The sequence below is a fragment of the Electrophorus electricus genome, chromosome 1 (genome assembly GCF_041902795.1).
Source record: "Electrophorus electricus isolate QZ-2024a chromosome 1, ASM4190279v1, whole genome shotgun sequence".
NCBI classification, from domain to species: Eukaryota; Metazoa; Chordata; class Actinopteri; order Gymnotiformes; family Gymnotidae; genus Electrophorus; species Electrophorus electricus.
Window position 1 is genome coordinate 20,236,221 of NC_137497.1, and position 13,733 is coordinate 20,249,953.

A 13,733-nucleotide genomic window follows, 5' to 3' on the forward strand; every position below is an offset into this window, starting at 1 on the left:
TATGTCCAGCTATGGGTGCTGCTCTACGTATGTGTGTATGTCCAGCTATGGGTGCTGCTCTACGTATGTGTGTATATGTCCAGCTATGGGTGCTGCTCTACGTATGTGTGTATGTCCAGCTATGGGTGCTGCTCTACGTATGTGTGTATATGTCCAGCTATGGGTGGTGCTCTACGTATGTGTGTATATGTCCAGCTATGGGTGCTGCTCTACGTATGTGTGTATGTCCAGCTATGGGTGCTGCTCTACGTATGTGTGTATATGTCCAGCTATGGGTGCTGCTCTACGTATGTGTGTATGTCCAGCTATGGGTGCTGCTCTACGTATGTGTGTATATGTCCAGCTATGGGTGGTGCTCTACGTGTGTGTGTATATGTCCCAGCTATGGGTGCTGCTCTACGTATGTGTGTATATGTCCAGCTATGGGTGGTGCTCTACGTATGTGTGTGTATGTCCAGCTATGGGTGGTGCTCTACGTATGTGTGTATATGTCCAGCTATGGGTGGTGCTCTACGTATGTGTGTGTATGTCCAGCTATGGATGGTGCTCTGTGTGTGTGTGTGTGTGTGTGTGTGTGTGTGTGTGTGTGTGTATTTGTGTGTATGTCCAGCTATGGGTGGTGCTCTACGTGTGTGTGTGTATGTCCAGCTATGGGTGGTGCTCTACGTATGTGTGTGTATGTCCAGCTATGGGTGGTGCTCTACGTGTGTGTGTGTATGTCCAGCTATGGGTGGTGCTCTACGTATGTGTGTATATGTCCAGCTATGGGTGGTGCTCTACGTATGTGTGAATGTCCAGCTATGGGTGCTGCTCTACGTATGTGTGTATATGTCCAGCTATGGGTGCTGCTCTACGTATTTGTGTATATGTCCAGCTATGGCTGGTGCTCTACGTATGTGTGTATATGTCCAGCTATGGGTGCTGCTCTACGTGTGTGTGTATATGTCCAGCTATGGGTGGTGCTCTACGTATGTGTGTATATGTCCAGCTATGGGTGCTGCTCTGTGTGTGTGTGTGTATGTCCAGCTATGGGTGGTGCTCTACGTATGTGTGTATATGTCCAGCTATGGGTGCTGCTCTACGTGTGTGTGTATATGTCCAGCTATGGGTGGTGCTCTACGTATGTGTGTATATGTCCAGCTATGGATAGTGCTCTGTGTGTGTGTGTGTGTGTATATGTCCAGCTATGGGTGGTGCTCTACGTATGTGTGTATATGTCCAGCTATGGGTGCTGCTCTACGTATGTGTGTATATGTCCAGCTATGGGTGGTGCTCTACGTATGTGTGTATGTCCAGCTATGGGTGGTGCTCTGCGTGTGTGTGTGTATGTCCAGCTATGGGTGCTGCTCTGTGTGTGTGTGTATATGTCCAGCTATGGGTGGTGCTCTACGTGTGTGTGTATATGTCCCAGCTATGGGTGCTGCTCTACGTATTTGTGTATATGTCCAGCTATGGCTGGTGCTCTACGTATGTGTGTATATGTCCAGCTATGGGTGCTGCTCTACGTGTGTGTGTATATGTCCAGCTATGGGTGGTGCTCTACGTATGTGTGTATATGTCCAGCTATGGGTGGTGCTCTACGTATGTGTGTATATGTCCAGCTATGGGTGGTGCTCTGCGTGTGTGTGTGTATGTCCAGCTATGGGTGCTGCTCTACGTGTGTGTGTGTATGTCCAGCTATGGGTGGTGCTCTACGTATCTGTGTATATGTCCAGCTATGGGTGCTGCTCTACGTATGTGTGTATATGTCCAGCTATGGGTGGTGCTCTACGTATGTGTGTATATGTCCAGCTATGGGTGCTGCTCTACGTATGTGTGTATGTCCAGCTATGGGTGCTGCTCTACGTATGTGTGTATATGTCCAGCTATGGGTGCTGCTCTACGTATGTGTGTATATGTCCAGCTATGGGTGCTGCTCTACGTATGTGTGTATGTCCAGCTATGGGTGCTGCTCTACGTATGTGTGTATGTCCAGCTATGGGTGGTGCTCTACGTATGTGTGTATATGTCCAGCTATGGTTGGTGCTCTACGTATGTGTGTATATGTCCAGCTATGGGTGCTGCTCTACGTATGTGTGTATATGTCCAGCTATGGGTGGTGCTCTACGTATGTGTGTATATGTCCAGCTATGGGTGCTGCTCTACGTATGTGTGTATGTCCAGCTATGGGTGCTGCTCTTCGTATGTGTGTATATGTCCAGCTATGGGTGCTGCTCTACGTATGTGTGTATATGTCCAGCTATGGGTGGTGCTCTGCGTGTGTGTGTGTATGTCCAGCTATGGGTGGTGCTCTACGTGTGTGTGTATATGTCCAGCTATGGGTGGTGCTCTGTGTGTGTGTGTGTATATGTCCAGCTATGGGTGGTGCTCTACGTATGTGTGTATATGTCCAGCTATGGGTGCTGCTCTGTGTGTGTGTGTGTATGTCCAGCTATGGGTGGTGCTCTACGTGTGTGTGTATATGTCCAGCTATGGGTGCTGCTCTACGTATGTGTGTGTATGTCCAGCTATGGGTGCTGCTCTACGTATGTGTGTATATGTCCAGCTATGGGTGGTGCTCTACGTGTGTGTGTATATGTCCAGCTATGGGTGCTGCTCTACGTATGTGTGTGTATGTCCAGCTATGGGTGCTGCTCTACGTATGTGTGTATATGTCCAGCTATGGGTGCTGCTCTACGTATGTGTGTGTATGTCCAGCTATGGGTGCTGCTCTACGTGTGTGTGTATATGTCCAGCTATGGGTGCTGCTCTACGTATGTGTGTATATGTCCAGCTATGGGTGCTGCTCTACGTGTGTGTGTATATGTCCAGCTATGGGTGCTGCTCTATGTATGTGTGTATGTCCAGCTATGGGTGGTGCTCTGTCCTGGTCTGAACCTCCTCCCCTTCCCCTGCACCCTGCAGTCCCACAGGGGTCTGTGGTTTCTGACAGACTGTGTGTGTAAATTGGCTGCCGCTTCTCATCAGTCTATCAGTGATTTGAGAATAAAAGCTGATTTCTGTCTGTAAAGTGTCCTTGAGTTTGAGAAAGGTGCTAAATAAATGTAACCAATAATAATAATAATAATAATAATAATAATAATAGTAGTTTTATTTCTAGTGTGTCTTATGTTTTTTTTTTTTTTTTAGTTTGGCCTTGTCTGCTCCTGAAGCTCAATCCCTCTACAGCCGACCCTCAATAAATCAACAAATACTTCAGCCTCAATACCACTGTTTACTGTAGTAATTATGCTGTGTGTTAATAAGTAAATGTAGTCAGTGAAGGTGCAGTAATTATGCTGTGTGTTAATAAGTAAATGTAGTCAGTGATGGTGCAGCAATTATGCTGTGTGTTAATATGTAAATGTAGTCAGTGATGGTGCAGTAATTATGCTGTGTGTTAATAAGTAAATGTAGTCAGTGATGGTGCAGTAATTATGCTGTGTGTTAATATGTAAATGTAGTCAGTGATGGTGCAGTAATTATGCTGTGTGTTAATATGTAGATGTAGTCAGTGATGGTGCAGTAATTATGCTGTGTGTTAATATGTAGATGTAGTCAGTGATGGTGCAGTAATTATGCTGTGTGTTAATATGTAAATGTAGTCAGTGATGGTATAGTAATTATGCTGTGTGTTAATATGTAAATGTAGTCAGTGATGGGGCAGTAATTATGCTGTGTGTTAATATGACAGACTGGAGCTTCAGCAGTGATCATAGTTATGACGGAGCACAGGTGGTGATCAGGGTGGTGGTTGTTGTTGTTGTTGTTGTTGTTGTGTACACCCCCCCCCCCCCCCTTTGTGTAGCTCATTCTCTCCACTGGTTCATTCACTTTGAACTCTGAGTATGTTTCTATTCTACATTTACAACAATATCTCTCTACAAGATCCAGATTTGTTTTAGTTTGATTTCTAAACAGTTCTCCATCACTGTACTAGTTACTTCCTGATTGAATTTGATTGAATTTGATCCCACAATCCCTCTTGATCTTGTCACAGTGACCAATCTCGTACATACACATATAATTATAACTCTGTATGTTTAAATACACACACACACACACACAGATCCGCACTGCCTTTCTCTGTCCCATTCAGGGGTCAAAGATCAGTGTATGTATACATGATTAGAGCGCTCCTGAAGCTCACCTGGTAGAGCAGGTACAGTAAGGTTTGATCCTCAGAGAGGACACATGCTGTCATATTCATGAATATGTATCAATCACTATAAGAGGATCTGCCCAGTACTGTAAATATGTTTATGGAAATATTACTATGCGATCCTGTGATGTAATTTAATGCAACTGTAAATACTTTTGTCAAGTCATGGAAAAACAGACAATTTTGTCTGTAGTATCTTTGAATAGTTTAAATAGTTTAGTTGCCATTTGTCAACATGTTTTATTTAAGAGTTCCCCTTATTGTTCAGGTTATTGTAATGGTGAGCGGTAATGAGGTGGTCGCATGTGCGGAGGAGAGCGAGATTTCTTAGGGGCAAATCCAGAGTTGTAGTCAGAGTAGTCCAGGGTCATAGAATACATAACAAAAACAAGGGCTAGGATAACAAAGCCTAGGAAACACAAACCAAAAGCACACGAAGGCAAACAGGGAAAGCAGCTATAACAGAAAGAAGTAACATATGGAGTTAAGGAAAAACAAAACAGCTAGAATCAAACAGGCTAACATAAACAGAGGCTTAGAAACAAAGACGAGCTTACACACATGCAATACATGCAATACATGCAATATATTCCACACAAACACACGCAATGAACAGCAAAAACACAGGGAACCAGACAGGGTTTCAATACTTGAACTAATGAACACTAAACAAGGCGCAGATGCAAATCATGAACAGTGAAAACCAAAACAGGGACTGGAACAGGACTGGAAAAGTGAAACATGAGAAAGGAAACCATAGAGACGGACAATAGGAAGGACCAAACAAGACATTTATTCATGACATACATTCTGTTTCACAAGTGATGGGCACTATGTCCACAAACTGGACAACAGACTAAAGCAAACCAGGGGGAAAGAGAAGAAGAAAACACATCTGAGAAATTCATCTCATGCGGTTGTGAATCCAGATTAGATTACAAGACACTTTTCTTGGTTTCTGTCTTTGAGGTTGTGATTACATTTTAATTTTTGCCTGATTTTACATTATCTACGTTTTGTCCTTTTACTGGAATCCCAGAGATGACCATAAACATCTTACGAGGCTTGTTTTAAATTTCATAGTTGAATTTCCTCTCAACTAAAACAAAACATTTATTTTTTAAATATCTGCTGTGGAATTCCCTACATGTTCATGTGAGTCGGGTAGAATGTCAGGCTCTCTTGTTAATGCTTCCTTGATGTTTTTAATATGGTGCACCTCCTAGTTTGAGTGGCTCACACCCCTCACTTCTACTCCTCATTCTCACCCTTCACTCCTATTTACTCTCTCACCCCTCACTCTCACTTCTCATTCTCACCCCTCACTCCTACTTACTCTCTCACCCCTCACACCTACCCACTTTCACCCCTCACTATCACTGCTCACTCCTACTCCTCACTCACCCATCACTCCTACTCACTCTCACACCTCACTCTCACTCATCACTCCTACTCCTTACTTTCACCCCCCTCCTCAATCTCACCCCTCACTCTCTCCCCTCATTCCTACTCACTGTCAACCCTCACTCTCACTCCTACTCCTCACTCTCACCCCTCACTCCTACTCACTCTCACCCCTCACTCCTACTCACTCTCATCCCTCACTCTCACCTCTCACTCTCACCCCACACTCCTACTCCTCACTCTCACCCTTCACTCCTACTCCTCACTCCAAGTGAGATACTAGTGATGGCCCCTACTGTGCCGAGGCTTCGGAGCACATGTCGAGAGCTCCAGGAAGTCTTTTATGAAACATGTATCGAGGCTTGCTTCTTTAAGGATGAATGACGTCACTGATGATGCCTGAAACCTCACTGGTTCAGGAAGCATTTCGAGTGTTGGCACAATTTATGAACACACATAAAGCGCAATGGATCCATGCAAAATTTGCATGTTTGTGTTCTGTCAATTTGCCTGTGACATTGATGAGCTTGTTTTCATGGAGCCTGCTAAAAGGAAAAGGGTTTCCCCTGTATGGAAACACTTTGAGCAGATCTCTATCTCTACAAATAAGGTATTGCACATAATATGCCTGTAAATAATGAAATGTGTTACTATATGTTACTATGTGTTACTACTATAATATTCACAAGGCATTTTTTTTTTCCATTCCAAACCACTGGGATACAACAACAACATGTCATCTGTGTTATTGTACTTGTCATGTATAATGAGGGGGATAGAGTTGGATCCAGCCAAGGTGGGTATGGGTTTCCAATTTTCATATTTGTTAATCAACCATCATAATAATGACATTGACCACGATGCTACATTCATCACACACATCAAAAAATAAAAACAAAACATGTGCACATGTTCATGTAATGACTTCTGACATGCAAATACTGTAATTAAACCATAACCTAATTTTATTTTATTCACTGTTAACATTAATATGCATATATATATATATATATATATATATATATATATATATATATATATATATATATATATATATATATATATATATATAATGTGTATATACTGTATATATATATTTATATACTGCATTATTCTCTGCACCTTACATGTTATTTGCAGTTTGGACTGGATTACAAAGTCTAAAAATGACAAAGTGTAATCTAATCTTTACAAAGCAATGACCAGAAAGGAAGAGCTGGATGAGGCTTTGGTCCTCATGATTGTTAGAGACACACAGCCATTTAGCACAGTTGAGGATAAAGGCTTCAGGGACTTAGTAGCAAAATTTGATCCAACCTATATTTTCCCAACTAGGAAAGTATGTGTGGTGACATGGATAAATTATGAGAGTAGTATTAAAAAAATAATATATTTCTTCCTTCCCTTTAGACCGCAAAGGCCATGGTTGAGGCCAAATATCAACAAGCGAAAGCGAACCCCAAAGTTGAGGTCCAGAAAGTTCATGCAGTGAGTGTGACAGCAGACAAACTACTTGGCTGTGACCTGCCATTTTATAGATGACAACACATGTCTGAAGTGCACATTACTCGGTGTAGTGAAATTCCCACAGGCGCACACAGCTGAAAATTTGGCCTGTGTGAAATCCTCTCTTATGGAAGAATGGGAAATAAAATCCAAAGTAACATGTCTAGTTACTGATGGCGCATCTGATATGATTGCCTGTGGCAAACAGCTGAAGCTGCGTCATGCCTTCTGCATTGCTCACACCCTGAATATAGTTGTTAAAAAAGCTCTTGAACTAACCCCAGTGCTGTCTGCCATTCCTACAAAGGCAAGGAAGCTGGTGGGCTATTTTAGAAGCAGCACAACTGTCAAAGTTAGTAACATTATTTTCACATTTGTTTACACATTGTTTTATATTGCTACATATGTAACGTTTAGGTTTTTATTGTTAAAGGAGAAGCTGGACCTTGTTTAAAAGCATATGGGAAAACCAAAAAAGAAACTGATTCAGGAGGTTGAAACAAGGTGGTACAGCAGCTTTCAAATGCTGGAGCGATTAGTAGAACTCAGGGAGCCTGTAAGCACTGGCAGGCTTACAAACTGGTATTCCTGCTCTGACCTCTGATGAGTACAATAATGTTTGTGAGCTCCTGTCTATACTGTCTCCTTTTCACAAGGCCACTGTGGTGCTGTCAGAGGAGAAAAAGGTATCTGGCTCCAAAGTGGTGCTATTATTGAAAATGGTGGAAAAGATGCTCCAGGAAGAGGCAGCAAAGGCAACGGTCCCAGTAGCTAGTGAACTGGGAGAGACCTCATCAGGCTCCTTAGGGAAAAGCTCCACACAGCATGAGCATTATATTGCTGGGAACGCTGCTAGACCCAAGATACAAATCACTTGGATCCTTTAGCCCAAAAAAGGCAGATGAAGGAATAAAACAAGTCACCTTTGAATGTTCCAATGTAATAGCGTCTAGACAGTCACATTCAACCCCAGCTGCAGCTTCAACATCACAGGATGCTGTAGCTGAAAGACCTGGTTAGTATTTTTGCATTGGTTTAAAGTCAATTTCAGAGTTATGATCTCATTCATATTATCTGGTTTTGCTTCTCAGGAAACAAACTGTGGTGTCATTTTGATGCCACGTTCATGGAGGCCAGAAGAACTCACAATGTCACTGCTGATGCCACAGTTGAAGTGCAGACCTGGCAGAACTGAACATCAGCAGAACACAGGATCCCCTCCAGTACTGGGAGAGGCAGAGGTGCATATATCCAAATCTCCACAGGCTTGCTGTGGGATACTTGTGCACCCCTGCTTTCTCAGTACCATGTGAAAGTGTTTTCTCCAAACCATTGAGGTTATTTCCAGAAAGAAAAACCAACTGAGTCCAAGCACAGTGGAAAAAATATTATTTCTTAATAAAAGTGAATGAAGTCACCACAGAATTCGTAAGCATAACCATTGTCCCATCTTTGAAAAACACTGCAACAGTCTTAAAAACATCTCAACATAAATATCTCATGTCCTATTTGGTTTATTTAAACATTGACTAAAATCAACCTGTTTTCTGACACTAGTAGACCTCCAAAACCATCACCTACACATCAAAAACAGATTAGATGAATGAATGAACAAAATCATATTAAGTTGTTTTTATTTCTATTTATTTCTATTGTTGGCAGTGCCTATTCCCATGCTGACACTGGTGCAAAACAGCCAAGAGATCCATCACAAATAGTTGAAATGACAATAAAGGTTTAGCCAGCAGGGGGGTTTGTGTGCACATGAAGCCTTGAGATATAAACCTTTTTTTGAACCAATTGGATGGAAAGCTTGAAGGATTCATCTGGCCATCACTACAAAAACAAACAAAATGTTCAAAAAAAGAGAATTTAGTATTTACAAGTTACAAGTTCAATAAAAGAAATCCAGCAATCATAAACTCTCCAACATAAGTCAACATAAAAACTCCACTCTTGAAATTTCCATTGGAAACTAATACAAGGAAAAACAGGAAATTGGGTGATGTCACCTGTCTTTAAGCAGGACAATTCCCCATAAAGCTCCCCTTCAAAGACAACATGGAAGACTCTCCACAAAAAAAATCAAAAGTAAGGTTTTTTTTTAATAGACTTTTGTTTTACCTACTTAGTTAAAATATACAGACTTTGCTGTGTTAATCCTGTGTTTTAATTTACATATAAATATATATATATATATACATATAAATATATATATACATATATATATACATATATATATATATATATATATATATATATATATATATACATATATATATATATATATATATATACATATATATATATATATATATACATATATATATATATATATATACATATATATATATATATATATATATATATACATATATATATATATATATATATACATATATATATATATATATACATATATATATATATATATATATATATATATATATATATGTATATATATATATATATATATATGTATATATATATATATATATGTATATAAACACAGCATATGTGCATCTCAAATACACAGTCCATATGAACACACTGTGGTGGAGGGTAACTATCACATTACACTCATACTGTGTACATCTGCCCCTGTATCACTCCACCACACAGAAAACAGAATGAAAAATCTTTCCCAGTTTCCAAAGATTTCCAACTTTAATGTGTAGATTTGTACAGAGACTTCAACACAGCGAGTTATGATTCCACAGCATGTATAACTTGTAGAACAGTGTGTATCAGAAATCAGAAATCAACTGCAGCTCAACAGTCCTTTAGCATTACTTATTGTGAGGTTTTTTGGGAAATTTGTGAGGTTTTTTTTAAAATTTGTGCTCCGGGGGTTCCGTATCTTGGAAGCTAAGCCCATTTCTAATCCAGGACTAGTGTCTGAAATTTTGTCTGCATGTACACTACCAGCTTGGCTGGCTATCGTAACAGTCAAGGGTCATGACTCAACCTCTGAGTCTGACACGGCCACTGGCAATGCTTCAGCAGATGAGATCCCACGTTGGGCAGCTGTTAATGCCCCCTCATGCCCATACGCTATATCCTCGATGTGTGAAGCTATCGCCATGTTTTCTCATTGCTTTGTGCCGAATAATATCAATCTGCGTTTCTTACAAACTCAGGGTACACAACAAGACTGCTCTCACTGGGTTGATTAGGGCTGTAGTCCTGATTTAAAATGGTCTAATCCGTGACCCGGAGGGGCGTCACCCTTCCTAAATCTATTTTGCCATTTCTTGTGCGCCATTTTCATCGGATTTCACATATTGCACAAAGGGGGAGTGACGGCTAGCATTCAAAAACAGTTTTGTATCCCTGCAAAACGTCTCACTGTAAAACTCCTCCTAGATTGCTGTCTAACCTGTACCAGAAGCAACCAGGGTAAAACACAAGCCAAATATGATGGCTTACTGGCTCAAGAATATTCCTTTCAGTGTCTACAGATAGACTTTATGCACATTCCACCTTGTGGTCAGTTGAAGTACGTGCTAGTGATTGTAGACAGGTTTTCCTTTTCTAAGGAAGACTTTCAACAGGCCTGTCATCCCACTGGAACTTACGCTAACTTCATTTAGATTAAAAAAAATGATCAAAATGTTTCCTCTTTCATTTAAATCATAACATCCGTGTTCAGGGAATTCTTGCATCCTTATGGGACTCCCAGGAAGTTCAAGAAACACATGTAAGAACCCTGCTGTTCATACTGCCTTGTGTAACCCTAGTCAGATGTTTCTATCAACAAGAAAACAAAACAAAAAGAACAAAAAAACTCCCCAAAACTGTGCGAACCATCATAAAACAATAAAACTTTTCTAGGTACAGCTGCAATGTAGCGATTCCTGAAAAATTTTTTCATCAAAAGTATTTTCATCTCGATCAGTTCCACTCCTTGGTCCTCTGTGTTTCTTCGCACCTATAAGGCTTGTCTTGTACATATTTGTTTGTTGGTGGAGTTGTTTGTGTTAACATCACTTGTTTACACTCACCTGCTGTCAGAGGGTATATGTATTTTTTCTGTCATTTAGGCATCTGATAAAGTGAAAAAGGAATTAATCTACAAAACCAGACTGAGTCGATCTACTAACAGGTGGTAGTGTTATAACACTGACAGTGGTAGAAAAGAAAAAAAAAATTCAAGCACAATTTATTTTTCATGTTATATTCTATATTAAATTAAAAGTAAATTTACTTCAGATCTCAAGGCAGAGCTATCTACTGTATGGCAAATAGTAAATTGTTAATACATAGATTTAATTAAGTATTTAATGCAGATCATTTGCATTGGCTGAATGAACCTTTCACTCTTCGGTCATGTCTATCTGCCTAACTATCAGGTGTGTGTGTGTGTGTATGTGTGTTTTTTCTCTCTCTCTCTCTCTCTCACACACACACACACACACACACACACACACACACACACACACACTCTCTCTCTCACACATTCTCTCTCTCTCTCTCTCTCTCTCTATCTATCTCTCTCAATGTCACATTCTCTCTCTCACTCTTGCATGCTGGCCTTTGGTCACACTGCCCTTCACCACCTGCACCTCCTGTTCTCCACCTGTACCTTGTGGCCTCTGCCCCCTGCCCTGTCCTGCCTTGCCTTGCCCTGCCCTTCAACCCACCTGGCTGACTGAGAGAGTACTTGGCCATTCCAGCCAATCCGAGCATCAGGGTCAGCTGTTACAGAGGACAGACGAGTGTCACACAGTACACTGATCTAAGCCCTCCATTCACCCCTACACTGATCTAAGCCCTCTATTCACCCCTACACTGATCTAAGCCCTCTATTCACCCCTACACTGATCTAAGCCCTCTATTCACCCCTACGCTGATCTAAGCCCTCTATTCACCCCTACGCTGATCTAAGCCCTCTATTCGCCCCTACACTGATCTAAGCCCTCTATTCGCCCCTACACTGATCTAAGCCCTCTATTCACCCCTACAATGATCTAAGCCCTCTATTCACCCCTACACTGATCTAAGCCCTCTATTCGCCCCTACACTGATCTAAGCCCTCTATTCACCCCTTAACTGATCTAAGCCCTCTATTCAGCCCTACACTGATGTAAGCCCTCTATTCAGCCCTACACTGATGTAAGCCCTCTATTCACCCCATACACTGATGTAAGCCCTCTATTCACCCCATACACTGATCTAAGGCCTCTATTCACCCCATACACTGATCTAAGCCCTCTATTCACCCCATACACTGATCTAAGGCCTCTATTCACCCCATACACTGATCTAAGCCCTCTATTCACCCCATACACTGATCTAAGCCCTCTATTCACCCCATACACTGATCTAAGCCCTCTATTCACCCCTACACTGATCTAAGCCCTCTATTCACCCCTACACTGATCTAAGTCCTCTATTCACCCCTACACTGATCTAAGCCCTCTATTCACCCCTACACTGATCTAAGGCCTCTATTCACCAGTACACTGATCTAAGGCCTCTGTTCACCAGTAGACTGTAATGATACATTGCAAACTGCCCTGACTGCCTCTGTCCCAAATGCAGAGCTCCAGGGTGAGATCTGTCATTAACTCCACTAGTCAGCAGTCTGGCAGGAATGATCCACAAAGCATCAGCTATTATGGATCTCTGTATGGACCTCCGTTCTCAGACAAGGACTTTAAGGCCCATGCAGTCAAGAGTTTGCCAGTCTAAGACCACATCTTGTTTTATTAATGGACTAAACAAGGTGCAGTTTGTTTGAGTCGAAACATCTGGTTTATGAAGCTCATGTGATACACCCATCATCTTTAACCCAAACTGGATCAACGGCACCAGTCGTTGAAGCTATGGCGGCATTCACGACAAATAAACAAAGAAGGATATACGACTGGAGGAGAGCAGCTCAAAGTGGTGTGTGTTTTACTGCTTGCGGTGAGCTAGGAGGGTGGTGGATGTTGTATAAAGGCTTTTCGCCAGATACTTATGACACAAGAGTATGTGTCCCTGAACTATTTCCCTAAGGAGAGAGAGCATGAGGGGAAGACAAGAAAGAAAAGAGCCTGAGATTTGGAGAAACATGTTTACCCTCAGCACATCTTTGTCTGGCTTCCATGAACAAAGTTGAAGCTCTCAGATGAATACAATCTTCTGAAAGGCACAAACAGGGATTGAAACTGTTGGCTTTGGTTTACAAAACTAAAACCTTGCCACTTGGCCATCATGCCTTAGAAGCAAGTCATGAACTGGTCTTTAACAATGCACGAGCTTGCACCTTAAGTCTGACAGTAGAAAAGCCTTGAAAGGGTTGGAAGTTACTAAAATATTGACAGCCTTCTGACTCATGAGTAACTGTCAATGGAAGCTGATCGTGCACTATCGATAGCATCAGCGTAAAGCACAGCTGTATATGCTTCCAAAATGAACCCCTTCTAGAGAGGATATATCTAAATTCTAAAGCACATGCAGTTGTTCTAAAGATCAGTCAACTAGGCTGGAGGTGCTGAGTATGGAACCAAGGACCTCTGACATGCAAAGTATGCACTCTAGCACTGAGCTACACTCCCGCCACTCTCAAACTTTGAGGTAATAACGCTAAAAAGAATATCTGCAACTGTTTGTCAGCTAATCTGCAGGAGTCAAATGTGTAGCAGAAACGTTGTGTTGGGTGCCTGAGGACTGTCCAATTTCTCAATCAACATTT

At 41.5% G+C, this 13,733-nt stretch overlaps 1 protein-coding gene across 1 annotated transcript in view; it reads left to right on the forward strand.

Annotated features, from left to right (window-relative positions):
- LOC113569395 (uncharacterized) overlaps positions 1–13,733 on the forward strand; it is a 37,099-nt gene that overhangs the window by 6,646 nt on the left and 16,720 nt on the right. The window contains exon 4 of the mRNA XM_081722184.1: positions 6,325–6,341. Within this exon, the coding sequence (XP_081578310.1) occupies positions 6,325–6,341 (17 nt within the window). The remainder of the gene's footprint in view (positions 1–6,324; positions 6,342–13,733) is intronic.